Source organism: Phaeodactylum tricornutum, chromosome 1, assembly GCF_000150955.2.
Source record: "Phaeodactylum tricornutum CCAP 1055/1 chromosome 1, whole genome shotgun sequence".
NCBI lineage: Eukaryota > Bacillariophyta > Bacillariophyceae > Surirellales > Neidiaceae > Phaeodactylum > Phaeodactylum tricornutum.
The window spans coordinates 2,243,267-2,270,703 of NC_011669.1; the positions used below are offsets into that span (position 1 = coordinate 2,243,267).

The 27,437-nt window shown below is 47.6% G+C and overlaps 14 protein-coding genes across 14 annotated transcripts; 7 read left to right on the top strand and 7 right to left on the bottom strand.

Moving 5' to 3' along the window:
- Positions 1 to 119: 119 nt before the first annotated feature.
- Positions 120 to 709, top strand: PHATRDRAFT_32340 (predicted protein; the record flags this gene model as incomplete). The annotated part of the gene is made up of 2 exons (XM_002176904.1): positions 120 to 295; positions 394 to 709. 2 exons carry the CDS (start codon positions 120 to 122, stop codon positions 707 to 709), a joined length of 492 nt encoding a protein of 163 aa, XP_002176940.1.
- A 2,539-nt stretch (positions 710 to 3,248) lies between these two features.
- PHATRDRAFT_9309 (predicted protein) lies at positions 3,249 to 4,100 on the bottom strand (the record flags this gene model as incomplete). Its single annotated transcript, XM_002177442.1, has 1 exon — positions 3,249 to 4,100. A coding segment is annotated over one exon (852 nt), but the record flags the coding sequence as incomplete, so codon positions are not given.
- Positions 4,101 to 5,190: 1,090 nt separating this feature from the next.
- On the top strand, positions 5,191 to 6,513 carry PHATRDRAFT_32342 (predicted protein; the record flags this gene model as incomplete). The annotated part of the gene is made up of 1 exon (XM_002176905.1): positions 5,191 to 6,513. The coding sequence occupies one exon, from the start codon at positions 5,191 to 5,193 to the stop codon at positions 6,511 to 6,513; it is 1,323 nt and encodes a 440-aa protein (XP_002176941.1).
- Positions 6,514 to 7,245: 732 nt separating this feature from the next.
- On the top strand, positions 7,246 to 8,518 carry PHATRDRAFT_43179 (predicted protein; the record flags this gene model as incomplete). Its single annotated transcript, XM_002176906.1, has 2 exons — positions 7,246 to 7,356; positions 7,431 to 8,518. 2 exons carry the CDS (start codon positions 7,246 to 7,248, stop codon positions 8,481 to 8,483), a joined length of 1,164 nt encoding a protein of 387 aa, XP_002176942.1. The 3' UTR covers positions 8,484 to 8,518.
- A 1,975-nt stretch (positions 8,519 to 10,493) lies between these two features.
- On the bottom strand, positions 10,494 to 11,544 carry PHATRDRAFT_43180 (predicted protein; the record flags this gene model as incomplete). The annotated part of the gene is made up of 2 exons (XM_002177443.1): positions 10,803 to 11,544; positions 10,494 to 10,646 (listed from the first exon to the last, which is right to left on the bottom strand). Coding segments are annotated over exons 1-2 (870 nt in total), but the record flags the coding sequence as incomplete, so codon positions are not given.
- Positions 11,545 to 11,726: 182 nt separating this feature from the next.
- Positions 11,727 to 12,816, top strand: PHATRDRAFT_32345 (predicted protein; the record flags this gene model as incomplete). Its single annotated transcript, XM_002176907.1, has 2 exons — positions 11,727 to 12,737; positions 12,775 to 12,816. The coding sequence occupies 2 exons, from the start codon at positions 11,727 to 11,729 to the stop codon at positions 12,814 to 12,816; spliced, it is 1,053 nt and encodes a 350-aa protein (XP_002176943.1).
- Positions 12,817 to 12,861: 45 nt separating this feature from the next.
- Positions 12,862 to 13,362, bottom strand: PHATRDRAFT_43181 (predicted protein; the record flags this gene model as incomplete). The annotated part of the gene is made up of 1 exon (XM_002177444.1): positions 12,862 to 13,362. The coding sequence occupies one exon, from the start codon at positions 13,360 to 13,362 to the stop codon at positions 12,922 to 12,924; it is 441 nt and encodes a 146-aa protein (XP_002177480.1). The 3' UTR covers positions 12,862 to 12,921.
- A 369-nt stretch (positions 13,363 to 13,731) lies between these two features.
- Positions 13,732 to 15,038, bottom strand: PHATRDRAFT_43182 (predicted protein; the record flags this gene model as incomplete). Its single annotated transcript, XM_002177445.1, has 1 exon — positions 13,732 to 15,038. The coding sequence occupies exon 1, from the start codon at positions 15,019 to 15,021 to the stop codon at positions 13,732 to 13,734; it is 1,290 nt and encodes a 429-aa protein (XP_002177481.1). The 5' UTR covers positions 15,022 to 15,038.
- Positions 15,039 to 15,367: 329 nt separating this feature from the next.
- Positions 15,368 to 17,183, bottom strand: PHATRDRAFT_43183 (predicted protein; the record flags this gene model as incomplete). The annotated part of the gene is made up of 1 exon (XM_002177446.1): positions 15,368 to 17,183. The coding sequence occupies exon 1, from the start codon at positions 16,892 to 16,894 to the stop codon at positions 15,368 to 15,370; it is 1,527 nt and encodes a 508-aa protein (XP_002177482.1). The 5' UTR covers positions 16,895 to 17,183.
- Positions 17,184 to 17,389: 206 nt separating this feature from the next.
- Positions 17,390 to 18,552, top strand: PHATRDRAFT_43184 (predicted protein). Its single transcript, XM_002176908.1, has one exon. It carries the CDS (start codon positions 17,399 to 17,401, stop codon positions 17,735 to 17,737), a length of 339 nt encoding a protein of 112 aa, XP_002176944.1. The 5' UTR covers positions 17,390 to 17,398; the 3' UTR covers positions 17,738 to 18,552.
- A 323-nt stretch (positions 18,553 to 18,875) lies between these two features.
- Positions 18,876 to 20,825, top strand: PHATRDRAFT_17895 (predicted protein). Its single transcript, XM_002176909.1, has one exon. The coding sequence runs from the start codon at positions 18,958 to 18,960 to the stop codon at positions 19,984 to 19,986; it is 1,029 nt and encodes a 342-aa protein (XP_002176945.1). The 5' UTR covers positions 18,876 to 18,957; the 3' UTR covers positions 19,987 to 20,825.
- Positions 20,826 to 22,026: 1,201 nt separating this feature from the next.
- PHATRDRAFT_43187 (predicted protein) lies at positions 22,027 to 24,006 on the top strand (the record flags this gene model as incomplete). The annotated part of the gene is made up of 2 exons (XM_002176910.1): positions 22,027 to 23,784; positions 23,964 to 24,006. Exons 1-2 carry the CDS (start codon positions 22,154 to 22,156, stop codon positions 24,004 to 24,006), a joined length of 1,674 nt encoding a protein of 557 aa, XP_002176946.1. The 5' UTR covers positions 22,027 to 22,153.
- A 24-nt stretch (positions 24,007 to 24,030) lies between these two features.
- Positions 24,031 to 24,732, bottom strand: PHATRDRAFT_43188 (predicted protein; the record flags this gene model as incomplete). The annotated part of the gene is made up of 1 exon (XM_002177447.1): positions 24,031 to 24,732. One exon carries the CDS (start codon positions 24,730 to 24,732, stop codon positions 24,106 to 24,108), a length of 627 nt encoding a protein of 208 aa, XP_002177483.1. The 3' UTR covers positions 24,031 to 24,105.
- Positions 24,733 to 26,294: 1,562 nt separating this feature from the next.
- Positions 26,295 to 27,224, bottom strand: PHATRDRAFT_9308 (predicted protein; the record flags this gene model as incomplete). The annotated part of the gene is made up of 1 exon (XM_002177448.1): positions 26,295 to 27,224. A coding segment is annotated over one exon (930 nt), but the record flags the coding sequence as incomplete, so codon positions are not given.
- Between the last annotated feature and the right edge of the window lie 213 nt (positions 27,225 to 27,437).

Here is a 27,437-nt window from a genome sequence, read left to right on the forward strand (position 1 = left end):
ATCGGAACGCCGCCGAATGGGCAATCCGCACGTTCAAAAACCACTTCATTGCAGGTTTGGCCAGCACAGACAAGAACTTTCCGCTTCACCTTTGGGATTGCTTACTCCCACAAGCCATCATGACTCTCAACCTTCTTCGAGGGTCTCGTATCAACCCAAATCTGTCGTCTTGGGCCCAACTCCACGGCTCGTTCGACTACAATTGTACCCCTTTGGCTCCCCCGGGCATCCGCGTACTCGTACATGAAAAACTGTCAATTCGCAGAACTTGGGCCCCCCACGCAGCCGACGGTTGGTACGTTGACCCTGCCATGAACCATTACCGATGCTATCGCGTCTGGATCAAAGAGACCACCAGCAAACGCATTTCGGACACTCTGACATGTTTCCCAGCCAAGTAAAAATGCCCAGCACCTTGTCTCGCAACACAATTGTCGCAGCTGCTCACGATCTTGCCCATGCTCTGGCACATCCCTCTCCCGCATCACCCTTGTCGCCTCTTTCGGTCCAAGAACGCGAAGCCCTATCGCAACTTTCAGATATTTTTTCGAAAGCCACTAATCCAGTTGACTTGTCCCTCCCCGCCGCTCCAGCGACAACCCTAAGTCAGCCAGCTACACCCACCTCCTCACCGCGTCAAGTCCACTTCCGAGACCCGGTCACTGAATCACTTCCGAGGGTGCCGACCGCCACAGCCGCCCCTCCGTAGTCACTTCCGAGGGTGCCTCCCCCGGACTCCGAGGCCGAGACGTACAAGCTTATCACCTGCAACCCTCGTCAAGCACGTCGTAGGGCCGCTCGAAAACTGAGAGAAAAAAATTTCTGCTCCAACATCCGTTGCTTCTCCCCAAGCAGCAATCGCACCCGTCGTACCTTCCCCCGAGGTCCCAACACCTCCGCACAGTCACGGAACTCGCTTGCAAGTCGCTCGATACCCAGGACACTCGTTCGACAACGCCAACGCCGTCGTCGACCCCAATTCCGGAGCCACTCTCGAGTATTCAAAACTCAAAAATTCCGAACAAGGCCCCGAATGGATTCAGGCCGCTGCTAACGAGATGGGCCGCCTATCTCAAGGCGTTAAACCCAACATGCCCACCGGCACCGACACGATGCATTTTATTCCGCATACCGCGAAGCCGCACGACCGCAAGGCCACTTACCTGAAGATTGTAGCGGCTATCAAGCCACACAAGGCCGAAAAATACCGCATCCGTTTCACTGTCGGCGGCGACCGTATCGAGTACAACGGACCCACCAGTACCCCTACAGCTGCATTACCAGCCATCAAGATCCTTGTTAACAGCGTCATACTCACCGAAGGCGCACGCTTTATGACCTGTGATCTCAAGGCTTTTTATTTGGGCACTCCTCTCCCTGTGTACAAGTACATGCGCATTCCTGCAGTCCATATACCAGACTGTATCATGGAACAGTACAAGCTTGCCCCGCTAATTCACAAAGGCAACATTCTAGTGGAAATTCGAAAAGGAATGTACGGTCTCCCACATGCAGGCCGCATTGCGAACGACCGCCTCATTGATCACTTAGCTCTCGACGGATACCATCAGGCCAAGCATACTCCAGGCTTCTTTACCCACGAAACGCGCCCTATTTCATTTTCACTAGTTGTCGACGGGCAAGGAACATGCCAAGCATTTACTACACTGTCTCGAAAAGCTTTACACGGTAACGACAGATTGGACCGGTGCCCTTTACTGCGGTCTCACCTTTACCTGGAATTACGAGCAGCCCCACGTTGACATGGCCATGCCTGGCTACGTCGAAAAAGCTTTACAACGTTTCCAACATCCGTCCCCAGCCCGACCTCAACACTCCCCTCACGCGTGGGTTCCGCCATCGTACGGTGTAAAAATTCAGCTCACCAACGAAACTGATCTTTCTCCGCCGCTCGACAAGGCTGGCATCACTCGTCTTCAAGAAGTTATTGGTACCCTGTTATATTATGCTCGCGCAGTGGATTCAACCATGCTTGTTGCTCTCTGCACCCTCGCATCCGCTCAAACGAAAGGAACCGAAGCAACTGCCAAAGCCGTCACGCAACTACTAAATTACAGCGCAACGCATCCAGACGCAACGGTACGATACCACGCCAGCGACATGCACTTACATGTTCACAGCGATGCCTCTTATTTATCAGAATCCAAGGCTTGATCTCGCGCTGGTGGAATTTTCTTTCTAAGTTCCGTACCTATCAAGAATCCCAAGCCAAATTCCAAGCCACCGCCATTGAACGGCGCCATACACACGCACTGTTCTATCATGAAGTCTGTTCTTTCTTCTGCAACTGAAGCTGAACTGGGTGCACTATTTTTCAACGCCAAGGACGGTGTTGAACTACGTACTACATTGGAAGCCATGGGACATCCCCAGTTAGCTACTCCTATTCAAACTGACAATGAATGTGCATCAGGAATTGTCAACAATACAGTGAAACAATGAAGATCTAAAGCCATAGACATGCGTTTCTATTGGATTAAAGACCGTGTCAAGCAAGGTCAATTCAATGTTCATTGGAGAAAAGGTACTGATAATCTTGCAGATTATTTCACCAAACATCATTTGCCATCACATCATCAAATAATGCAATCTTGTTATTTGCTCAATCTCAACCAAACTGCCTCCAACTCAAGTTTGAAACGAGGGTGTGTTGATAATTCCATTGGGCCTACTAAATCTTTCCCAATCCGTTGTGACAAGACTGACATTCTCCCAATCCGTTGTGACAAGATTGATAGTACCCAAGAACCTATCATGGTTACATACAGAGCTTTAACGTCCTACAAACGTTCTAGTCTTCCCGTTTACATTTCGAACAAGTCATCGCCATATGAAACAGTCATTGGCGATTCAGCTGCATCATACAAACTCAATCACGATTCTCAAACTAGTCATAAATCTTATTAGTTCATCAATTTCCATCATTCGCGTTCTTGCGTTTGTAGAGCTCATCAATAGTTATAGTCAATCTTTGACAAGGAGAAAGCTCCAGAGGAAAAGGACCGACAGTGCGAAATGGATGTGAAGACTACTACTGCAACATGCGAACAAATGTTAGAACTAGCCACAAGACAACTCTTTGTAGGCGATGAATTCATGCATGCAGGTAGGTTATCCCCGGATTTACATTAACTTCGGGAGAAAACATGCAATTGTGACAAAGGCTACCTGAAAAGATGAAACGGGACAGCATTGTTTTGTTCCGGAACGGAATGTTTTGATTGACGAATCCGACGTACGGCATGCTCCAAATGGTTTTGCTGAACAGCCAAGCAATTTTCTCGGACAGCCAATAGGGCAGCCTCGTTTACAACATTCCTAAGATCAGCCCCCGAAAAATTTACAGTCATGGCATCTGACGCCAGTCTTTCCCAGTCAATGGAGTTGCTAGTTTTTATAGCGTGCTGGTGGACCATCAGAATAGATTTTCGGCCTACAGCATCGGGGTAGCCCACCTCGATTTGACGATCAAATCTACGGAGAACCGCCGGATCCAAGATGTCCGCCCGATTTGTAGCAGCCATAACAACCAACGTTACGTCAGAATTCAGTGTGAATCCGTCCATTTCGGTCAACAGTTGATTCAGGGTCTGTTCTCGCTCGTCGTTCGATGACAATGTTGAGCGAGTTTTTGCGAGTGCATCTAACTCGTCAATGAAAAGAATTGCGCAAGGTTTACGGTCCTTCTTCGAGGGGTGTAATAACACGTTCCACCATGCCCCAATGCCGTGTTTACGCCGAGCTTCTGTCCGAGCCTTGTCAAAAATCGATCGGACCCGAGCCGCACCGCGACCTACGTACATTTCGACGAAATCAGAAGCCGAACAAGCAATAAAAGAGTCGACGCAAGCCTCTCCCGCTGTAGCACGGGCCAGCAATGTTTTTCCAGAGCCCGGTGGTCCATAAAGAAGGATTCCGCGGGGCGCCTGTGCCCCAACACTCTTGTAGAGTGCTGGCTCACGTAAAAAAGAAACAACTTCCGCGACTTCTAGCAGAACACTGTCGATTCCGGCAACGTCGCGAAAAGTTGTATGGACTATTTCAGAGCTTGTTTTTGATGAGACGTCTCCACCAGACATGCGATTGATTAAACGGTAGACAAATGCAAGATACACAAACGGAAGTGCTGCCAAAGCAGGCGATGCCAGTCGATTGGAAAGTGGTTCAGGCAATGCGGAAACATCGGGACAGAAATCGGACAGGTTTTGAAGGATATCTGCCTGAATTCTTGGACTACTGTGTGGTAAAGTAGAGCGCTTCCACGAGCCTTTCGATAAATAGTAAACAAGATAGGGGCTGAAAAATGCTTCTTCAATTGGCTCACGATTGTTCAACGCTCGGATGAGCAGTGACAACGGTACCTCTGACGCAGAATTACGATCGGGAGGAGACAACAGCTGTCCCTTCATCCTACCGCGCCGCCGCGCATAGAATCCAACCAGTGATAAAGAGGCAAATGCACAAAGTGATATAAATCTCAGCCTGGCTGTGGCGTCGGGCTCGCGTAGTGCTTGAATAAGACGTCGAAAATAAGCAGCAAGCCGTATGCTCCACCTCTGCTCTGTCCCACCAGGTTGCGGCTTCGAGTCTTTCTCAGCTTTGTTTGACACGAGATCTCCATCGTTCGACATTTCATAATGAGTAGTGACGTACAAAGAAGACATGTTATCATTCGGATTGACAGTGGAGTCGAAAATGGAGGACAGATTGCCCACATTTATCCAGTATTTTTCCTGTAAATGCAGGTTTCCCCACTACAATCAGGGTCGGGTTTGCGGGTACCTGTAAACACGGGCCAGATTTTCAAATTACATTAACGATACCTATCAGGTCAGTCCTATAGCCAGATCGATTAAACTGTATTCTGAAGTCAACTTAGAAAGGACGATGAGAGCTGGTGTGAAGAAAATAAAGAGTTAAGCCATTTATGAGCATCTTCTTGGGTTTGTCCTGATCATTGTTCGACGATAGGTCGTTGACAATTTGCCTTTGTGTGTTATGTTCATCGACCCACTGACTTGTGCTGGTTCTCAAGTGACTTTCGTACGTGACGTCAATAGTAGATAAATAATCTTGACTGGCATTGCATGGACTGTCAACACCAAATAATGACTCTCATCGTTTTAGCAAGCATAGAATCATTGCAACTTGCAGATCTTCACATAGACGATGAACCCAAAAACTCGTAGTTCGTCTAATCGCCTTTCGGAATCTAGGAATATCCCTAGGAGCTTGTGGTTCGGGATTATAACATGCGCATCCTTTGTCATCCTCATGATGGAAACGGTTTTTATCCACAACTCTGTTTCGTCGGGAACTGGCTTGGCGAACAAGTCATGCATGCAAGAGCTAGCCACATTTCCATCCTGGCTCTATTTATCGCCATTAGCTGGTGAAGCGTCTGGAGGCCGCTTCGGAGGTACGGTACAAGACACTCCTGGTGGCAGTGCTAAGAGGAAATATGTCTCCGAACGACGATTCATCTGCCCTTCTGCGCAAGATTTGTTTGACTCACAGGAGCTTGAAAAGGCCATTGGGGATGCCCACGATTTTCACACCAAGGGCGGGAATCTTAAAGCCCTACAACATTATTTGGACCAACACATGCAATCCACTCTGGACAAGTTGCAATTGCAGTTCACGTTCTCTGGTGGGGAAAATCCGACAAAGCATGCTGTCGACGACCTCAAACACTATTATAGCGCAAATAAGGTTAAGCGCGGAGGGTACGGACAATCCCTTCCTGGCGATTTTCACGGCGAACGTCTAGATCTGTTGACCGCAAAGCGATGGATCGACGTGATTGAACCAGCTACAAGTGAACGGCAGAATACGGCTGTCGGACCTTTTGATCTAAAATGCGAGAAGCTTGTACAATTTGGAAATGGCAACTACGAAACCAAGTTTATGTGTGCCCCAGTCGAAAGTAAAACAGAGACTAAGGAAGACACGCATGGCTGCCATCTATTCTCAGTGGGTTCGAACGATCAATGGGGCTTTGAAGAAGCAGCAAGAATTCAAGTTCCGCACTGCCAGACACACACTTTCGACTGCACACTACAAAATGGGAAGCCACAGAAGAAGCCTAAAGACGAGAACGTCCATTTTTATGACCGCTGCATTGGAGAAAAGGCAGGAAACCCAAAATACAAAGGCTACGAAGCTTTGGCTAACGAGACTGGAATCAACAGCCCACCAAAGTACCTCAAGATGGACGTAGAGGGCTTTGAGTATCAAGTTCTTCTTGAATCCGTACTAGCTGCTCCGCAGAAGATTTGGCCAGAGCAAATCATGGTCGAAACCCACTGGGGCAGTCGCATGGTGGACTTGCCGTGGATGCTACGACATAGACAGGCAGGAGAGCTTGCTTTATTTTACTCTTCCCTTTATCACAGAGGTGGCTACATTCCTGTTTATACTCGCAATATTCGCGGGTGCGAGCCATGCATGGAAGTTCTTTTAGCAAAGGTTCTTTGCACAGAAGACATGTGACCAAATGGTCCTTCAATCGAAGGTTTGTGACCCTGATCACCTTTATCATGTTATGCACGTCGCTAGATCCTGGTGATTGCAGCGGACTACCTTTTCCTTTTGTAACAAATTTTCGTCGTCCGCAAAGTGTGTGGGAAGCAAAGCGTAGCTCATTCATGGTTCTACAAAAAATTTAACAAAATGTTCATCAAACTTGATTGAAAGTGAGTAGGACGCGAACCTTGAAAACTCTAACAAATGGACAAACATTGGCAGAGCTAACTGTAGGTGACGCAAAGAAAGTGTCAAATGTGTGAACGTGAATTTTAAATTATCATGGTTATTTGGCCAGTAAAACATTGTGAGTGGTTTACTCTTACATCAATAAGCAGCTTGTGACCATCTACAACTACCATACCTCCCTAGTGTACTTCGAAGTCAATGGCTAGGCTAATCGTTTTTGTCTCGGATTTTTTCATTTGGTCCACACGCACCAAATCAAGCAGAATCTGAAGCGTCTTGCAATGCTACAGGCGGACCGCTGTCAGACATCCAATCGACATAATATCGACGAATGATACGTTCTCTTCTCCATGTATCTGTATGCCGTAATTCCCAGCCGGCAAAGTGGCATGGCATTTACTTCGTGCATGTCCATCCACAAGTACCATACCCAAGCTTTCCATCGTTGATAAGCTTGGAGACGCTGCGACTTTAATGGAAAGAGGAATTGATTGTCTGTGAAAGTTTACCATGCAAAACGAGGGAAAGGAAGTGAGAGCACCTTCTGAAGCGCTGTCAGCCAGTACGCCCGTTCTATCCGAGCAACCACCGCGAAAGAAAAAGCCCAAAAAGCGCAACAAGGTAGGACTTCGTTGTGTTTCCAGTGCTTGTCTGCATTTGAAGTTCTTTCGTGCTGATTCAAATTACCTGTACAGGATCCAAAAGCTGGCGAAGATGGTGCGATCCGTAAAAAGCCGCGCAAAAACAAGCCACCCAAAGAGGCGGATGTCAGCGCGCCCGGTCTGACTGCTGCACAGAAAGCCGTCAACGAGCAGATGCGTAGAGCGCTCGAAGAAGACCAGTATTCCGCTTACGGCAGTATCGTCGATACTGATAGTGATGGAGAAGATGAATACACGTATCGCGGACAGTCGGTACGTTTGGATCGGTCATCCATTCAACAGGCAATGAAGAAGGGTACGCTTTTTGATCCAGCACGTGGAACTGCGGTTTACGAGGAAGAAGATCCCGTTGATGAAGAAAACACGGAGAAACAAGAATCCGTTCGCACCCGTCGCAGTAAAGCAAAGAAGAAGAAACGACGTAAAGAGGCTGCTGTGGTGGCTGCAACCGAAGTTGGCGTCAGTAAGGACGTTGCTGCTGATCTTCTGGGCCTCGACGGCGCGGATGAAGATATGGATCGTGACGGAGGCTCTATATTTGGACAGACCACCGGTAGCAGCAACTCGACCTGGGTAGAATGCGACAAATGTAAGAAATGGAGACGTCTGCGAGGTGTAGTTGACGAAAAGAAGTTGCCTTCAAAGTGGTTCTGCTCAATGAACAAGAATGATCCAGAGCGCTCTCGCTGCTCCGCCCCGGAAGAAGAATATGAAGCTCCCCATACTCCCGAGTCTGCTGCGGATGCTCGTACTCGGAAACACTTGCGCGTTTGGGTACGTCGTCTCCAGAGCAATGAAGCCTACGAAGCCCGCCAACCAACCTTGACGCGAGGCAAGAAGCGTGCCGTTGCATCGAGCAGCAAAGATCCCTATGAATGGGTCCGTTGTTGCAACCCGTCTTGCGGGAAGTGGCGTGCAGTTTTACGGATTATGGATGCGAAAACGAATGTTATCGACCGAACAACTGATGGGGAATGGTACTGCGTTATGAACATGTGGGACGAAAAAACAGCGAGTTGCGCGGCCCCTCAGGAAAATCTTCCCTCTGTCGGTTGTCCTCCCTGGGTGATGCAGGACGAAAATTAAAGTAATTTTACTGTAAGCGTGTATGCGCTTTTGCTAGCCGGCTGTCTTTACGTAATAGAGAATATGCCTTTACGTAGACATGCAGGGTGCATCATCTTCGTCCCACCAGCTAGGATGTAGGTAGATTAACGTAGCAGTAAAACGAACGCTTGTATTGCTATATTTCATCCTCCGTGTCTATTTGCTCATGCATACAAGGATTTACTGCTCGGCAGGCAAAACTTCTTTCAACTCGGACGTCAATATCAACACCATGCTTACTCATCGCCATGAGAAATGTGTTGAACACTTCGGATGGGAGGTTCTTGCTTACCATCCATTCGTACAGGAAATTCAGGTAACGCTTGCTTCTCGAAACGGATGTGACAATACTGCTTGCATCGGAAAGGGTGCAGCTTCTAAGGAAGTGAAGCAACAAGAGTTCAATCTCTTTCACCAACCCTGTGCTCAGAAACGGTGTCGCGCCAATTTTCCTGAGTAAAACGGTGCAAGCCCCAGTTGCTGCAGAGAGCCAAAGACTTTGTCTAGTCAAGAGCCGTAAAGATAAGGAATCCAGGGTGCGAAGAGCCATTCCAGCAGACAACGCAATTTTTTCATGGACGTCGACAGCGCAACACATGCACCTTAGCAAAGAAGCAACAGCGCCGGCGCACCCCGATCGATACTCATCGAGCGATCCAATCCCAATCTTAAAAATTGTTGACAAAGAGTGTGCGGCTCCCCAAGCATGCTTTTTAATTGCTGACCGTTGTTTCCAGGTGAGACCGGGTAACTTCAATTGGTGCGTCGGCAGCGCGGCATCCAATCGAGTGCCTAATTCAGTCATAACTCTGTCGAAAAAAATGACGCTTGAGCATTCCTCCCGGATTGTACCGCCACAACGTTCGATTTTGAAACGAAGGGAGGCAATGTGGCCCAAAGCCCGGATTGCATTCCCAGCGACTTTATCGTCGAAATCGTCAATGCCTTGGCTAACAAGTTCGGAAATGTCACAAGTACACAATGAGAGAACCGGACTGTATTTTGACCAGTCCTTTATTGCAATGGCCAAATTCCCAAGTGCATATAAAGCCATACCACGAACCGCAGCGTGATGGTCTTTCAGAGCAAGTGACATGTGGGAGACAATGGACGAACATAGTCCAGTGGCTTCAGGTGAATCGCGTGCGAGTAGAGCCGGGCACATGTCACCTACAGTTTTGCAAGCTTCACTACGAACTTTACCGATTGCATCCATGTCCACACAAACCGACAGAAGACATCGGACGCGACTTCCACACCCGTCCTCAAGTTTTTCAATCAATTCCCAATCCGGTGTAAGAAAAGAGCCGTAAATGGAGCAAGATCTCTCTTTATTGCCCTTATCCTCGTTCAGAAGAGGGAGAATCAAGGGTATGAGCGACGCACTGAATGCAGCACCTTCGCAAATACCGTATGTCTTGCGACCCTCCAGAAGAGAATTTAAAACTACGAGAGTCTCTGACTTCGTTTCCTTACATTTTCTGGTACTGGTTGCAATGAAGCCCACAAAAATGTGCCACGTTGTCGGGCAGTTGAAAAATACGCGCGGAATGTTCTTTGCAATCTTTCCAAGCAGGTGAAGTCCCTTGTTCTCGTACGGGTCTCGCTCAGGGTTGATCTTGATCAAACGTTGGAGGAATATCTTGCCTTCTTCTGAATCGAGAAAACGGGAAAATGGAATGCTAGTCGAAGTAATACGTCCATCAGGGCATACCTTACCTCCTATATTGTCCTCTAAACATCCAGTGTAGAGGATCCGATGATTCCTAGGAAGCTTTGGATCAAGTATATTCCTCGCAAGCTCACTAACCAGGTCACATCCAAGTACAAGCAACTGTTTATCACTCAAATCAAAGGATATGCTTGTAAGGACCGTGGAGCAAAGTCTGTACAGCTCTTTGGTGCCTTTTTTGCGTCTAATATGACATATTGCAGAGCGAATCGTGTTTTCGAGTCCAGACATTAAGCGTCGACGAAAAGCAGACTGTTGAGATGGCGGGTTGTGACCTTGCGAAAGCCACAAATTGAAAGGAGTAAACACAAGAAGATCAGAAATGCAATTCAAAGCCGTAGCCCCAATTGGATAATCAAACTTGTCATGGGATACGCGAAGCAAAAAAGCAGGGCTGACCAACCAACAAACTGAGCAGGATTCGACGAATGATGGTAAATGTTGAGATGATGTACTTTCACAAAGGAGCACCACAAATAAGGCAGGACACGCTTCGGGGTGCCGCAGAAGAAGAGCTTGTAAAAGCCTCAGCGATAATTGCTTGAGATTTGTGAATACATACTCACTTTGAACACCCTCACACCAACATGTGAGCATCAGTTTCTGGATTAGAGTTGGGTCGAGATCCAACGTGGTTCGCCCGGCATGCTTTTTTGTCCCTTCGACAACTTTTGCAATCATCAGTGCTTTGAGAAGGCATCGACAAAATGCTTCAACCCGATCAATTGATTGCCTTGATGCCACGTCGCAATCACTTTTAACGAATCGCAATAGGTCTTTCTGGATTATTTCGAACAAATGACATCGAATCGGATTTGTCAAAAAAGCTTCACCACCGGTATCGGTGATGTCCTCTACAAGCGGGGCCATCATTTCCGCCCAGTAAGCTTTGTGATCTAAAATTTGTTCTAATGTTTCAAGGACGGCAGTCTGCGCTCTTATTGAACGGCAATTGCAATCGGCTTGCAAGAACGGAAGAAAAATGTCCTCCACGGCATCGTGGGAAACTTTATCTACCGGTAGCAGAGACAAATTCTTGCTAACAAACGTAGCCAGTCTTGCAATCGAATGCGTTGACGTGGTCTTTCGACACTTTCCCGTCAAAATCAAAAATCGTTCAACAGATACGGATGCCTCGCTTCTGCCATGCTGACTTTTGTTAGAATTGGCTGGTCGTATGTGTTTGTTTTGAATTGTTTCCCCTTCATTCCGGTTGGATTCTGTCGACAATCGGCATTGTAGGCCAGTCTTTCTTGACGGATCCAAAGCATCCCATCTACTCATGCTGTCGCCGAAACAACGTTTCCATCGTGCCTACATGATTTTGCGACGTTTCTTACAGTCAAGTTGTTTTCGAAGAAATCAAAACAACAGTGCGACATTGTTTCTACCGTCTGCCTGTCATGCATTTTTCTGGAGATAAATTGAACGAGGTGCGGGTTTCTACTCAGTGCGGGCAGGCATACATCAAATCATCATACAATCATACAATGACGTTTTCCGGAACGACGAAGTTAAGCGTTGGATCGTTGGTTCGTGCGAAGTTTTCCGACGCTTTCAAGGGAGTTTCCAGAAGAGCAGTTGTTGCTACCGTGCAGGAAGACTCGGCTTGCCTGCTATATGAGGACGAAGCCCCTCGTTCGCTGCCGTTTGCGGACCAAAGCACATCTGATGAAGTGAAAGATCGAGCAGGATCGTATCTACAACGCATCTTTATAGTCGCCCCTATAGTTGAAGAAAATAGTGGAGAGGCGGAGCGTTCTGTTCCTTTAGAAGAAGTCGAAGAGCTGTTGCCTTTTGAGTCGTTGTGCGACGCTTTGGCAGCGGATGATTTGGAAGTCTCATCTTGGAAAGCACGAGGCGATCAGCTCTTACGCAGGGGAGATGCGTCTGCAGCTACATCATTCTACGAGCACGCTTTGAAACTAACCAGCCGCCTTCAGATTGGATCCTCAATCATTGTAAGAGTTCGCGGGCACGCAAAGGTTGCAGAAGTTGATTGCATAGACGCGCAAGAAGGTATCGACGTTGTCATGCAAGAAGATGGACGAGAGGCGACCATCAAGGAAAGCGATATATTATTGTGTGTAATGGAGGAGGACAGTGAGCGCTTTCAGGAAAGGATTTTACTGAATCTGAGTCGTTGCCTATCGCAAGTCCACGACATATCGTCGTGGTCTCGACGGTCCATCTACCAGAAACGAGCCATTCTTGCCGCAACACTGGCTCTCACAGTTGCTTCTTTTCATGATGAGAAAAAGAATGTCATCTCAAATACCCAATTAACAGCCTTAATCCTCCGATGCCAATCCCATCTGTCTTTGTCCAAATTTCAGCATGCCGGTGTTGATCTCGATCGTTTACTTGCTTTGGAGCCTAATCACAAAGAAGGACTGAAACTTGCCCGCGAACTGACAAGTCTTCGGATACGTCGAAACAACGCCGACAAGAAGCTCGTGAAAGAAATGTGTCGGTGGGTGAAGGCAGCCACGAACGATTCGGTGAGTGAGAAACGCTCAGATCCTGTACAAATATCAGGAACTCCGTGCCTTAGACGCGAACCAAGTCCAGCGCTATTAGCTATTCTCATTCTGATCATTGCAATGTTTGTACAGCAAAGCCTTTCTTAACACAAAGAACTAATTTTAGTTGCGAGAAGTTTCACAGTTTGTCTTTTCCATTAATTTATGCGTCATCGGGAGCATTGACGCCTCCGTACCGGTATTCTTCCTGCACACGATACGGCTCAGTCAGTATCCAATTCTGTCGCTTCTTTAGTTCACGGTCGCAACAGCGTTGGTAGTATGCAATTGCGGTGCGGCATTTATCAAGGGGGTTCTCACCGGCCTTCGGTAGTTCAGGGTCGTCCGATCCTTCAGCAACCAACTGAGCTGCTTTGTCGTCTCCTGGTGTAACCTTGACGTCAGGAAAGTAGCTTTTATGAAGACCGGCCTTTTCCATATCCCGGGCTTTGGTGGTGGCTTCGTTTACAAGGCAGGAGAAGAGCTTTTGCGCGTGTTTTTCGCAACCTTTCGGTTCGACCGGAAAATATTGAGGCAGTTTCGTTGGTCCTTCGGGGAGCTGTGGCTCGCCTCGAAATAAATCTACAACCCTTCCAAAGACCATGCTCAATTTGTCTCAGAACGGAACGATTTCGCGGTTAGTCACTCAATAAAGCTGATGGCTGTGATGGCTCGGTGACCTCTTCATTTGGTTTCTGCTGCATCGTGCGAAACGCGAAGAGCGGAAAAGGGCTTCTTGACGTGCACATGCCAACTGTTAGATAGGTCTTCACTGTCACTGTTAATTTTGACTGTGAGCTGTTCAATAACCCTATTTATAACTTTGACAGGTTTCCCGGCTCTGACTGAGAAAGTCTGCTTTATGTTATTACGTCAATTTTATTTGGAAATTCGGATGAACTCACAGTCAATGAAAGAAGGTAGGGATTGAAATACAAGGCGCGTTCAAAATTCGACAACTGTACGTACGCTTTCATCGCATTGATTGAAGGTAGCGCTTGACAGCTCCGGCGATCCACTCCATCGGGGGCATTTTTTTGTACCGTCCGGCTGGAGCTGTAGCACCCAGCTTGAAACCATCACCAATGTCCACAAATACTTCCCAATCTCGGGGATATCTCTTAAGAACTACTATCTTGGGTTGCGGTGGATCCGGTTCTAACTTCCCGGAGTCGGTATTACTCCTATCGATTGTTTTGTCGCGAGCGATCAAAGGCAATATGCAATATACAGTTTGGGCTGAGATCAATTCGCGTGGGATCGGCTTCAATTGACAATTAACCAGAACGATTTTTTTCTCCCCTTTGTACTTCCCTACAAGGCCTCGGATACCAATAAGCTCCTGTGGCGAAATTGCAGACAAAATTATCAGAGTATCCTCGTCAGCCTTTGGTTGAGCATTGTCCGAGACGGCCTTCGCGACTTTGTCCACCATATCGCTTCCATATTTTATATCAACACTTCCCATCATACTCGCGAGCCTGTATCGCTGCACAGAAGACTTTGTACTTGCGGGCGGGACACCTTTTGTGTCTTTCTGTGTTTCGTCCGAGGAGATTGACTCGCTTTCCCACGAGGACATGAGCTGTCGACGAAACAAATCTAAATTGTTGTCAGAGGAAGAACTTCCAAAAGACGGATCCAGGTTGGTAGAAGGGCTCCCGGCTGCGCCAAAGTCGGCAAAGTCGTCGAAATACTCGACCTCGTTGGTGACACCGGAAGATCCAGATTGCGCCTCGTTGTCGTCTTGTCCATTTTCTCTCTCATCGCCAATCGAGAGTGAAGAACCAAATTCTCGTCTGTCTAGAATCCGTTTAACTGTATCCATCGTTCTCTGATCCTTGACAACTATGACTGATTTTCCTTCCAACCGATTAGCCAGAGCTATACAGAACTCAACTGCCAATACTTCGTCGTATAACCGGTCTCCTTGTGTGATGTCGTATTGTGGTAACAAAATGTCCACAAAGAATAAGGGTATTTGCTTTCGATCCAAAGCTTCTAAAATTGATTTAGCAGCAGAGTCGGCTGCAGATTCAGCGTTCGTTGGGATTGGTCCCATCGACTCAGAATTCCAAGATTTTTCTAATAGCCTTCTCATACTGTCCATATTTTCGTCGTCCACCATGAACTGAAGAGTTCGAAGAGATCTCGCTCCATTGAATAACATCGAACATGGTCTCTGAAACGCTTGGCAAAAAGTTAGAAGGAAGTGTAGACCGATTAATGATCTCAATAAAAAACGCCTATAGAGAATCTTCATCGTCAGGTGGGATCAGTTGGGATTTTCGATTGTGGTTTCCTCTTGGCGGCCTCATACAAGATGCTCGCACAGATGACGTCAGCACTGTCCATATTGATTGTCAACATACATTTACATTAACAGAAAATGTTAAATCTTCAAACCATTTCTACTCGATACCATCGAATGAGGTAGGTGATCTAAGCAATACCAGAACTCTGTTGGGTAAAAATAGACGTGTTGTCAAATTTTGAACACTTTACATTTTGACTTTGTACAGTGCATCCACAATATCTGTGTCTAGAAGCGATAATGGGACTTTAGCTAGTCATGGGAGACGTCAACGGTTGTTTGTACTCACTGTCAGTCACATTGATGTACTGTTTGTGGCATGTATTCTATTTGTACAGTGATCTGCCTCCCTCAAGGCTAGTGCAAGCTCTACTGAATCCTGCTTCAGCACGTGACGCTTGGTCTGGTAAAACTTCATTTGCTTGCCTTGCATTTCGTTCTCCATCCTTGTCAATGCCGAAACACTGTTCTGAGACTCTCGCATAGCATCAAAGCTCTCTCTTGACATGGAAATCATGTGGCTTATTGTTTCCGTTGTCGAATCTATACGAGCGGTCTGGTCAATGGAAACAGCAACCGGTACAAACACAAACTCCGAATCTTTTCGAAACCACTGCATTTGTTTCTTAGCATAGCGCCTTGTTGCTGTCGTGAACATATCTAGAAACTCTTGAAAGGCAATTTCATCTTCGTCTTTGGCATCGCTGCGTTCCAAATAATCCAAAGCCTGACGATAACAAATAGCTTTCGCCGCCATATCCGGCAATCGCCTGGCCAGCTGGAGGTCAGCTGTTTCTTTGAGCAGCCCTCGCTGAACCATTTGCTCACAACGCTTATCAATAACAGCGGTGTGCTTCATTCGGTCGTCTGGACAAAGAAAGAAACATCTGACGTCGTAACCAAGTGATTTGAGGCTACCCTCTCGCTCGCCACTGTAAGGCTTATCTACGAGGGTAGCATCGCTACTCTCCTGCACGGTAAGCGCCACCTCCAGTATCCTTCGTAACCTATACCAATCTTGACCACACAGCTTTGAGGCTTGATGGGAAAATGCTTCGCCAAAATTTCTGACGTATTGCGCAGCACCTTCCCAGTCGTCGACGATTTCAAATCTGCCCATGATTTCGGCTGCTGTTCGCAAAGCGTCATCGGTGGGACGGAGCGCGTCTGGTCTCCCGTGAACCAACCACTGTAAATACATCATAGTACCACCAACCACGACAGGTAAGACCGAGCTTTCTCGTCTATACTGTTTGACTCGCAAGCCCCGCTGAATTGCTTCTTCAATCTCAAAACCTCGATTTCGGCGAAAATGTGGGTCGTGAATATCTATTTCATCGACGATACCACTAGAGTCTGTGTTGGGATCTACCAGCCGTTGAATACAATACATCGCATCCCTTCTCCATCCTGCGGCGTTGTAGTTTTCCATGTGATCGGCAACGTCAACCAGCAAATGCGGCGTCTGCTCCATTTCGGCTTTGTCCGGCTTATTCGCCCCGATCTGAACGCCTCGATAAGCTTGCACTGAATCCGCTGATACAATAATACCACGCAGCTGCGCACAGAGTTTGGCTGCAACATCAGATTTTCCCACGGCGGTTGGACCTGCTAGTATGACAACTAGCTTGTTCCGTGTCACTCGATCATTGCGCTCATTTTCCGCGTGGGCCTCGGCAGCAGCACTCATTAAAAACCTATAATCTAGCGTTGCTGTTGATGATCTTCTTAGAGGAAGGCGCCAACCGCAAACGCCTTTGATGTGCATTAGAGCTAGTAGGCAAGCCGTAAGCCAAATTCGGTGGGTCGCCTGGTTTTCCATAGACCGGCGGACAACTCACTGTCAGTAACCCCGTTCTTGTCATACCACCTTGGAGCTTTTTCTTTCGCTCGTGGCTTTCACTGTCACCTAATTGTGGCTACACGCTAGAGGACAGAACACCAGACGATTCCTGATATCTATTTACCTTACTGTTCACCATTGTCTTCCAATTATGAAAACTGGGGACATTTGTAGAAATCGTTGGCTGTCATCTCTTACAAAGCTAACTGTAAGGAAAATCACAAACGTTCCTTGATCGATATCACTGGCTTGCAACAATTTTAGTAGTCTTATATGGACGAGAGTCTTCCTGTTAATTTTGATATTCAAGATTCGCGTTTGCTTGATGAAACCCGACCGCTTCCTGTATGTAGAAGAGCGCTTCTAATCGAACCAATGGTTCGCATTTCGTTGACAGTCTCTTCGCGTTCAAACGATGCGAGGGAACACCGCCTAACAGTAATAACCTTCCCAGAACACACAAATTCAGCCTCAACAAACAACATGATAGACACGCTCTCCGATAGGTTTTGGCATGCGGCCTCCAAGTTTGCTTCTTTCACATCCTCGATTTCTTCTGTTCTCGTTTCCCCTTGGCACATGCCGTCAGGCAACAACGCAAAGTCTTCATCAACAAGCTCCAGCCAAAGGCGGAGTAGTAAAGAATTTATGAAAAGTAGAGGTTACCACGACAGCTTTTCAAGAGCCGACGAAATGTACGGCAACGATCCTGATCACCCAAATGAAGGAATACTGCTCGTGGATGAAAAGCTTGACGGAGTCACACTTTTTGATAACGATCATGACGATGTAAGCCTTCCCGAAGACGCAAGTCTGGATTAGTAAAGAACTTCCGTAATCGATGTATCTATAGATGGCGGTGATGTTCCTATGTGCAAATGGCATCTCTCCAAATTCTGGACCTAGCTGTACTCCTGTAGGAAATACGTTATGCCGACAAAGGCCACTGCATTCTGAATCGAAGTTGGTACTAGGAGTAGAAACTGCAGAATGACGCCAAAAAATGCCAGTCCAAGAACAATTGGTGAGTTCCATCCGTAATGCGGCCAAAGTGCCACATTGAATGCCAGCGACGACATTAGAAGCAGAAAGAGGACTGCGTGTGTTGTTTGCCTGAAATTCTTGTAGTTGACCTCCGTTTTCTTTATTCGACCTTCAAAAAGTTCCACATACGCTTTAATCGAAAGAATAGCTATTCCGAGCAACGTAGATTAACATAAATAAGTACACGGTGCCACCAAACAAATGCTTCCACAAAACGTCAACACAGCAACGTACCGATTGTACCAGCAAGGCCGATCTTGAACCATTCGTGGCTAACATGTGGGGAACCCATGATGGCTCGGTAGAAGTTAAGATGTTGCAGACCATAAACGCTAACGCACATAAAGAAAATGCGCTTCATTTTAAAAATGTAGGCATTTTCCGGTAGATCCGGGCCGGGGCCTGTGTACGGATTGCTGGGTGCTGCCCCAGGTCTTCGCTGTACGTTTCCTTCAATGTCTGTACTCATCGTGGTTGGTGCTCAGTCTTTATGTGCGTCTGATTCTGCGAGCAGACTGTGTGTAGTCTAAGAAATTCTTATGTAGGCGCTCTTGTTGATAGCAGTAGGATGAGCAACCCATTCAAAGTCTTTAGGTGCACTCCATTGACTGTGGATGTTACACTACGATTGCCTATTTTTGTTTTCATTTCGTCCGTTCCAACTGGATTTGCGTTGTTCGTGATTTCACTCCCACAGTCACAGTCCATGAGCTCGAACTGTTTTTGACTTTGTTTTTCCTTTGGCGGCTGTACTGTAAGAATCTGTTTCTGGTTTGCGCTCGGTCCGTGCGGCGATGAGAAACACTGACATCATCGTTCTCCCAAAAAGGGAAAAAACAGTACGAGTTTCACGGATCCACCACGGAATGGATGGTCTATATCCGTATGATGAAGGAGATCCATCAATTGGAATGAATTTGCCGACACGTCTAGCTAGCATATAATCAACTGTAAAATTCGGGAAATTTGCATCCATTGTCAGCCATTTTCTGCTTACCATGAAGTTGACAATCGCATGCTTGATCGCGTGCTGCAGTTCTTCTGCCTTGGGGTTTGTGGTGCAACAGCCGTCGTCTCCCGCGCTTGCTGCGAGTTCAACGGCTTTGTTTGACAGTCGTCGTCGGCAAAAGCTCGCCGCTCGTAGCAAGTGGATCGACAATCGCGGAATTTCCGGAGGGACCCCCACAGCAGAAGGGTCGAGTAAAACTGGCCTGATGAAGAATTCCGATGGTCTCGAGTACATCAAGTTGGTTCATCCCGATACCGGCGCCACCAGCGAAGTGTACCTTCTCGGAGGAGTCGTCACCTCGTACGTGGACGGTGACGGCACCGAATTCATTGCTGTTCGCCCTGATGCCAAGATGGATGGAAGCAAACCGATTTCGGGAGGCTTGTCTCATTGCTGGCCTCAGTTTGGACCCGGTGCTATTCAGCAGCATGGATTCGCCCGGAATGTAAACTGGTCGGTCAAGGACATGTCTGATACGAGCTGTGTTTTGGAGCTAGCACCTTCGGAGTACACTAAGGAAATGTGGGACAAAGAGTTCCTTTGCACTTTCTCAGTCGCTTTGGAAGAGGACCAGCTATCAACCAAAATGTTGGTCGAAAACAAAGGAGTGGAGGCGCTTGACTTCCAAGCGGCTCTTCATTCCTACTTTACTGTTTCGGCTTTGGACAAGTTAGAAATTGCCGGAAGTTTCGCCGGAAAGGATTTCCTCAACAAGCTTGTGGGTGACGAGGGTGAAATGCAAACGGAAGAGCGTGAGGTGATCACTATTACTGAAGAATACGACCGCGTCTATAAGGGTGTCAACGATCCTATTCTTAAAGACGCGGGTACAGGCAAATCGTTATCCGTGCTGAACAACGCCGGTTGGGAAGACACAGTTCTTTGGAATCCTTTCGGCAACGAAGGAATGGGTTACAACAACTTTGTTTGTGTGGAAAGTGTCAAGTTCGACCCTGTTTCTCTGGATGGCGGCTCCTCCTGGACTGGAGATATGGCCCTCAAACCTGGATCCCTCTAAAGCCCCGTATCTATAACGGGAAGAGTTTACGAGAGCAATGATGACTGCGAGTCGAAGTCTTTAAAGCTTAAGTTCACAAATTCTTTCAGAAGTAAACGATTTTAAATCGACCAACGCAAAACAAATGAGCTAAAAATCTAAAAAAAATCTCATATGAAAGCATCAATACCCGATGAGTTTGCGGTTGTTGTGTTTCTGATCCTGATGCTGGAGAAGCTGGCTTAAATGCCGAAACGCCTTAGAGCACCCGGGGCATCTGTACGGGAAATCCGGAACGCCTTCGTCAAAGTGACTGCCGTTCGTGAGCTGAGGAACGTCGTTCATGTATCGATGCATCCCCCCTTTCGTAGACGAGAATTTGTAGATTTGCTCGCGTGCATTTTGTCGGCCTGGGCGGCCACTACAGTACCCGCTCTCCACATGTTGGACCGCGTTGGCTCCAGATTTGAATCGAGTATCGCCACACACCGGACAAGCCACGTTGCGCGGTCGGTGAACCTGCATGTGCATGTTCAATTCATTTTGGTTCCGAAACTGACGAGAGCAAGAACGACACTGGAAAGTGGGCTCAAAGATTCCATCTTCCACGCAGTCTCTGCACCGGGAGTACCCTTCACCCTTGAACCACTGATTGCGGCTAAAGCTGTCGCCGCTGAGGTAGCGTTGGCACGAATAACATTCGCGAACCATGGTGCAATGTTCTCCTTCGGAACGTTTTCACTTGCAAGGACTGGTTAAAGGTTGACAGAGCAAGCTGAAATTTGAGCCAGTTGAAGCGGTCACAAGTGCCATGCCTGTTCACAGTAGCGAACTATCACAAAACGGAAGATACGTTCCTTTTCCTCAAAGTCCCAATGTCGCGAGGAACAGAAAAGAGAACACGACTGAGATTATATTTCTAGCATACTCGAGACAACAGTACAAAGCTTGGTAATAATACGAGGTGAATATCAATCAATGTAAACTTGAATGACTTTGAGCAGCTAGCTTGAGTCGGATTGATCTTCCAATGATGGCGGCTGGCAAGACATAAATTAGAATTGCTCACAAGAGTTCGACTGTGAGGGAGTTGTATGAACCAATTAATGCAAAGGAGAATAGTAAACTAGAGCTTTATAAGCGTTGAAGTTAGTGGAGTAGTCAAGCTTACAACTGGAGAGTAATTGACTGGTCCGGACCTGCCATGAGACAAGCGAAAATGAATCCGCGACCCGGTACGATCCATCAAAACCAGAACCCGTGAACGAGAGAGTCTGGCGAAAAGCCGTCTGTTCATAATACCCGGTGCCATATAACATATGACAGCACAAAATTATGTTTGTGACTTAAGAACCAATGGTCCTTTAATCCGGGTCTCGTGATATTTTTCAATATGTGAGTCCCTGGAGCTATTGACAGTGCGTGTCAAAAATACGATTTTATCAGAGTTGACAATTAGAACTCCGCTATGCATGTTGATGGAGAGAGACTTTGATTTGACTGTGTAGCCTACCAGTTTCCCTAACAGTAACCTCTCATCTTCATCTTCATTGTCAGTGTTTGCTTGGGTTCATACAGGTCACGACATATAGAAATCCGCTGTGATCTCTTGTGGAGGTCTTACTACAATGCTTGGTTGTGTAGTGGTACACCGACAGCATTGTACACTTCACGGGACTGGCAGGCTACATCTCAGCCCACTGGAACGATCCATTTCTTTTTTCAGCTAGAGAGTCTCTCCGAAACAAACGCTCACAGTCGACTTCGCGATCGGCTTAATAAACGGTGAAAAGTACGATAAGTACCGTCCGGTAATATCACGTGCATGTGTGAAAGTTGCAAAAGAGCCTGTGGGGAGATTACGTTACCAAAGCAGCATTATTCGACGCCTTTTTTACATCACGTTATCAAATGCAGCTAGCTCTAGCTCTAGAACATGCAATGTTCGTTGCGCACTCGGAGTTTTCGAAAAGGTTGAGTGAGTCACGACTCCAACACGATTGCCCACACGATCGTGAGACCAACAACCGTCGGCAAATCAGAAATATTACCACCATGACGGCGATACGCATCGCATCATCTATACATTTCACCACTACACAAAGGACTTACAGTTAACAAACAAATGCATTGAGTGGGCATGTAACGAGCTCAAATTTTGTGGGGAAGCTTCTTTTCATTCTCCGACATGCATAGTTCCCTCTTCTTTTACGCAGCTTTCTACTCTGTGTACAGAGGCGTTGTCGATAATGTGTCTGCCCTACAGTTAATCAACCCGATTTCACTTGTTAGACGAAACGGTTCTTCGAGTTCAAGTAATAGGCGTTTCCTTAGTCGGTGTTCAAAAAGTTCCGAGAGGGAACCTTGTAGAGTGGTTGTGGTTGGAGGAGGTTGGGCTGGTTTCACCGCAGCAGATACTTTGGCAAGAGCATCTTCGAATGTATCAGTTACCCTCTTGGATGCGTCACAGAGGGGCCCCGGAGGACTAGCAGGTGGCTGGAGAACGCCCAAGACTGGCCGGCCCGTCGAAGCAGGAATTCATGGCTTTTGGAGAGAGTATCGTAATACGTTTGCCATGATTGAAAACATTGGTTTAGACCTTGACGATGTCTTGACAAATTTCACACCGTCAATTTTGGTTTCGGAAAATGGACGCGTCGCCCTCGCACCCGTCCTCGGCAATACAATGGACAAGCCAAATCATCTACAAGCCAACAACCTGGACTGGTCTAATCCTCGCAGCCTGTTGGAGCAAATAGCGCCTTTGTTGCCGTCGCCTTTAGATGTTGCTTTGTTGGCTGATTTCAATCCCGACTCGGAACTCTCCATTGCCGACAGAATCAGCGGTATCGGGTTGCTTGGTGCATGGGCCGACTTTGTACAAGAAGACCGCGACTCTTGGGAAAGATACGACAAGATATCAGCTGAAAACTTGTTTCGCTCGATTGCATCGATTTCACCAAACTTATACCGCGACTTGGTCGCTCCTCTTCTTCATGTTTTACCAATGACCCCAGGATACGACTGCTCCGCAGCTGCAGCGCTATCCTGCTTCCACTTCTTTGCACTACAATCTCGAGGTGCGTTTGATGTACGCTGGTGCCGTGGGAGCATTTCGGAACGCATCTTCAATCCCTGGGTTGAGAAGCTGAGGGAAAGCGGCAATGTTTGCATTCAAGGCTCCGCTCGGGTGACATCCATTGAACACTATGGCGGAGAGTACACGGTAATGATCAACAACAAGGTGTCCGTTACATGTGATGCTGTTGTTCTTGCCGTTGGCGCCACAGCGGCAGGAAGACTGATTGATTCGTGTCTACCACTGCAGAAGATTCCGAATCTAGCTTCAAAGTGGAAAGAACTTCGTGGTGTGAGCTGTGTAGCGGTTCGTCTCTTCTTTGCAGAACTTCCGCCGAGTCTTGCCTCTGCTATGAGCGACTCTCCTGTTGTCGTATGCGGGCCGAATATTGGGGGAGCCCCGCAACTCGTTGAGACTGGCTTTTGCATCTACGATCTGTCTCGATTGCAAGATGACTTCAAGGGCGGCGGTTTTGTGGGATTGGAGGTCGATTTTTTCCGGGCGGATGCGATTGCAAAAATGAGAGATGGCGACATTATCAAGCTTACATTGGATGCTGTCCAAACAGCACTTGGAGTCGAAAGCATCGACATGGAGCTCGTCGAAGATTCGGCGGTTATCAGAGCCCTAAATGCTGTATCGCATTTTTGCGTCGGATCGGCAAGCAAGTCACCTCCCGTGAGGATTACGAATGGGCTCTACATTTGTGGCGATTGGGTTGATCGAAGCGGGCATGCGTCGTGGAGCACCGAGAAGGCTGTGGTTACTGGTTTACAGGTGGCCAACGCAATTGACAGAGACTTTGGATTGGATTGTAGGCAAGCAGTTATTCCCGCTGCTGCCGATACCCCGCAACTCATGGGCTTGCGAAAGGCTGCCAAGGCATGGCGCAATGCATCACCTCCGCGATCGTTCCCAGTGGCACCGTGGTTACCCTTAAAGCAGTTTCGCCGTCGGATTGAATAGAATAGTAGAGAGAATATTTTCAACATCAAGTTTAATGGTGTAGTGTACATTATCATACAGCTAGCCTAAAATTCGCCAAGATTGAACTAAGGAATTCAGGAAAACGAAAAGTAAAATGAAGGCTCGTCTTCATCAATCCTTGTTTTCAATTCGAAGCCTATCGGAACGTTTAATTTGCGAAGCGTACGAAAAGCGAAAATGAGCACCGCAATGGTCAGTACAAAAACTTCCAATGCCTTATATACACGAATGGCACGTCCAGTGCCCGGATGTGTAAAAATGATACCACTCTGTTCGTCTTCGTCATCTTCCTGCTCGTCTGGAACTGCGGTAATGGAACTTATATCCCCGCTATCAATGGTCTGCGTGGTGACGCCGGAATTAATACTTCTATTCGTTGCGGATTTCCTTTCGTCTCCGACAAGCTCTGTGGGATCGCAGAAGCCGTAATGTAGTGCTCTTTTCAAGTTTGTGTATGGGTGTACGTTGATAACAGCTTCCAACCCTCTGGATGAGGGACTTATTTTATAAGACGACGATTGTGAAGCGCTGTCGTCTACAAGAATCTGTGTGTTCCCATCCGGAACAGAGCTGAGACTTTGCCGAGGCCGACAAAACCCAATCAGAAATTCGTTGACGTTTTTGAACGGCGCAAACTCGACTGGGTTCAGTTCCAATAACGGACTGTCGTCGCACACTTCACCGTGTTCTGCGTGGCTCATCGTGTGCTCGTGTGACTTGGTGTTCTGCTCTCCACCTTCCGGACGGTTTTATTGCGAGAGACGCTGCTTCTGACTTTGGGTCGCTGTAAGCCTTCTTGACAAGAATGGGTTAATGGGATTTCAAACGATTTGAGATTACTAGACGCGGCCTTTCCAAATGATGATTGCCGCTGGTCAAACACCACCGGTAGCTAGTGTACCCGTTCACTGAACACAAAACAAGCGAGTTTCTTTTCTCCCGCCACACGTGTCGAAAGTTAGATCGCATCGATCGTGTGCTGACATTTTACATTATTATAGCCTATCGTGGAAGGCTAATTTCCGGTTTCGGCGAGACTAACATAAACGCAATCCCGGGGTATCAAAGAGCAACACCACTGTAGTCTGGCAGTCTATCCGGTCATAGCTCTTTTTGTTATGCACGTGCTCTTATACGCTACTCCAAGTCGAATGCCAAACTGAAGGTAACAGACACCTGCGTGTAAGACTTCTCATACATCTTTCATAGTTTCCTATTTTCCTAGTTTTAGAGTACTAAGAAAAGGTGAAATCGCCCTTTCTTTGCATTCCAAACTGAGTTTGGCTGCTTTCAAACCAAACAGAATAGCGTCTTCCATCGACTTTCCCTCTAAAATTGCGTGTATAAAAGCTCCACAGAGGGAATCGCCAGCTCCAGTACTATTCTGAACCACATTGCATTCCCGTGCAGGGAAATGACGAAATGCGAAACGGTTATTCTCAATCTTGGAAGCGTAGAAAACTCCTTTCGCGCCAACTGTAACAATAAGATGCGCTTCGTCCGGGTGCATTCGTTCCAAAACGCTCTGCGCAAGTGGCCGTGTTTCTGCGAAGGCATCGTCGTGTAGTAGCGTGTCCAAATCTTCGTCCGTGTTCAACCATCCATCCGCCATTGCAGAAAGCTCTCCAATGTTAGGGAAAGCGACTGAGATACACGACATTAATTTGTCGTCTCGGCCAACATCAGAGGCTTTGGGGAAGCTAGTCGGTTCAAAGTATACCTTTGTGTCCAGCGTGATTGCCAGTAGGGCGGTTTCTCGTAGCACTTCTATGGGAGGATTAGCATCCATCAGGAAAATGGCCGCATGTTGCAATACTTCCTTGGGTGGTGGCTGGATAGCATCCAAAACTCGTGTATCGGCGCATGCCACATGAAGATCGCCATCGGCTTGCAAAATAGCAAGATAGGTCGCCGAGTTTAAACTATCTACAACTCGAACAGTATCGCGGCAATCTCGCATATTGCATTCATTTTCCAGTCGATCGAGTAACGCAAAGCCTCTAGCGTCTTTGCCAACTGCCGAATACAAGGCTGGTTTGGAACCCAGTCGTCCTAGAGATTCAGCCACATTTCGGGCCACTCCACCATCCGATTCAGAGCAAACGGCCCGGTTGGAAGTTTTCGGAACGAGCTCACACCCTAAAGCTGCCTTGGCGATCACATCAAGGACAATGCCTCCCATGATGACAATCCGTGAGTGAGGAATTGCGCTGGTGGGTTTGGCAATACAATCCGTGAGATTGGCAGTGCTTCTCCTTCGCTGCTCCGCGATCGCAATTGCAATGTCTGCGCCGACTCTAGCGTTGTTTCGCACCAGCGACAAATTGCTACGTAAGGAATCACCACCGGTCAGCTCCGACACACGCTTTAATATAAATGGAGTTACGGCTTGGCCGACAATGCTCGGATCAACGCTAGCTTCTTGTAGCGCACGTTGAATCGCCTCTTCCACATTAGCACCGGCGGGGTCCATATTGGGGACCCCAACCAGCATTCCGTGTGGTAAATTCAAATCCCTGGCCACGTTGTAGGCAGCAGCGATTGTATCGGCATCCTCCATTCGACAAGAGGCCGGCACTCCAGAATGCGGTGAAAAGAATGCGGGAAACTCGTTAGATCGGTACGAAACAACCGGAACACCGTTTGTTTCTAAAACTTCCAGCGTGCGAGGGATGTCTAAGATGGACTTGATCCCGGCTGACACTACCACTACCGGAGTACGTGCTAATTCGTGTAAATCAGCCGAGACATCCATACTGACGTGACCGTCACGGTGCACACCACCGATTCCGCCCGTGACAAAAGTGGAGATGCCGGCCAAGTGAGCTAGTCGCATTGTAGACGCTACTGTCGTGGCCCCCCAATAGTTCGTATGACTTACGCCTTGTTTGCGGCGCCCATGTTGTGCCAAGAACAGAGACAGCTCGCGCGTGGAGCATTTTTGTACCCGATTTTGTTGTTTCGCCACGGCCAAGTCTTCCAATTCTTCCCATGTTAATCCAATTTTACAAACTCCATTTTGGACGGCAACTGTGGCTGGTTCAACCCCCTTATCCCGGAACAACTGCACTAGTGTGCGACATAGCTCAACGTTTTCTGGATAAGGAAGGCCATGTGCGACAATGGTCGATTCCAAGGCCACTACAGGACGCTGCTCAGAAAGCGCTTGTTGCACAGATTCATGCACTTGGATCGAATTATCGTCGGAAGGGCGTAGAAGTGGCGACCATGCTGACTGCGCGGATGATGAATATCCGCGCGAACTGTCACTTTCGAAAAGGCCCACCTTTGAGGATGGCGAACTCAATCTTCGGGAAAAGGAGGATTCTACGCTCGTAGAAAACGCAGCAAAAACTTGTTTTCGGTGGGAACTCAGGCCAGCTGCATGTATTGCAACAGAAGCGCG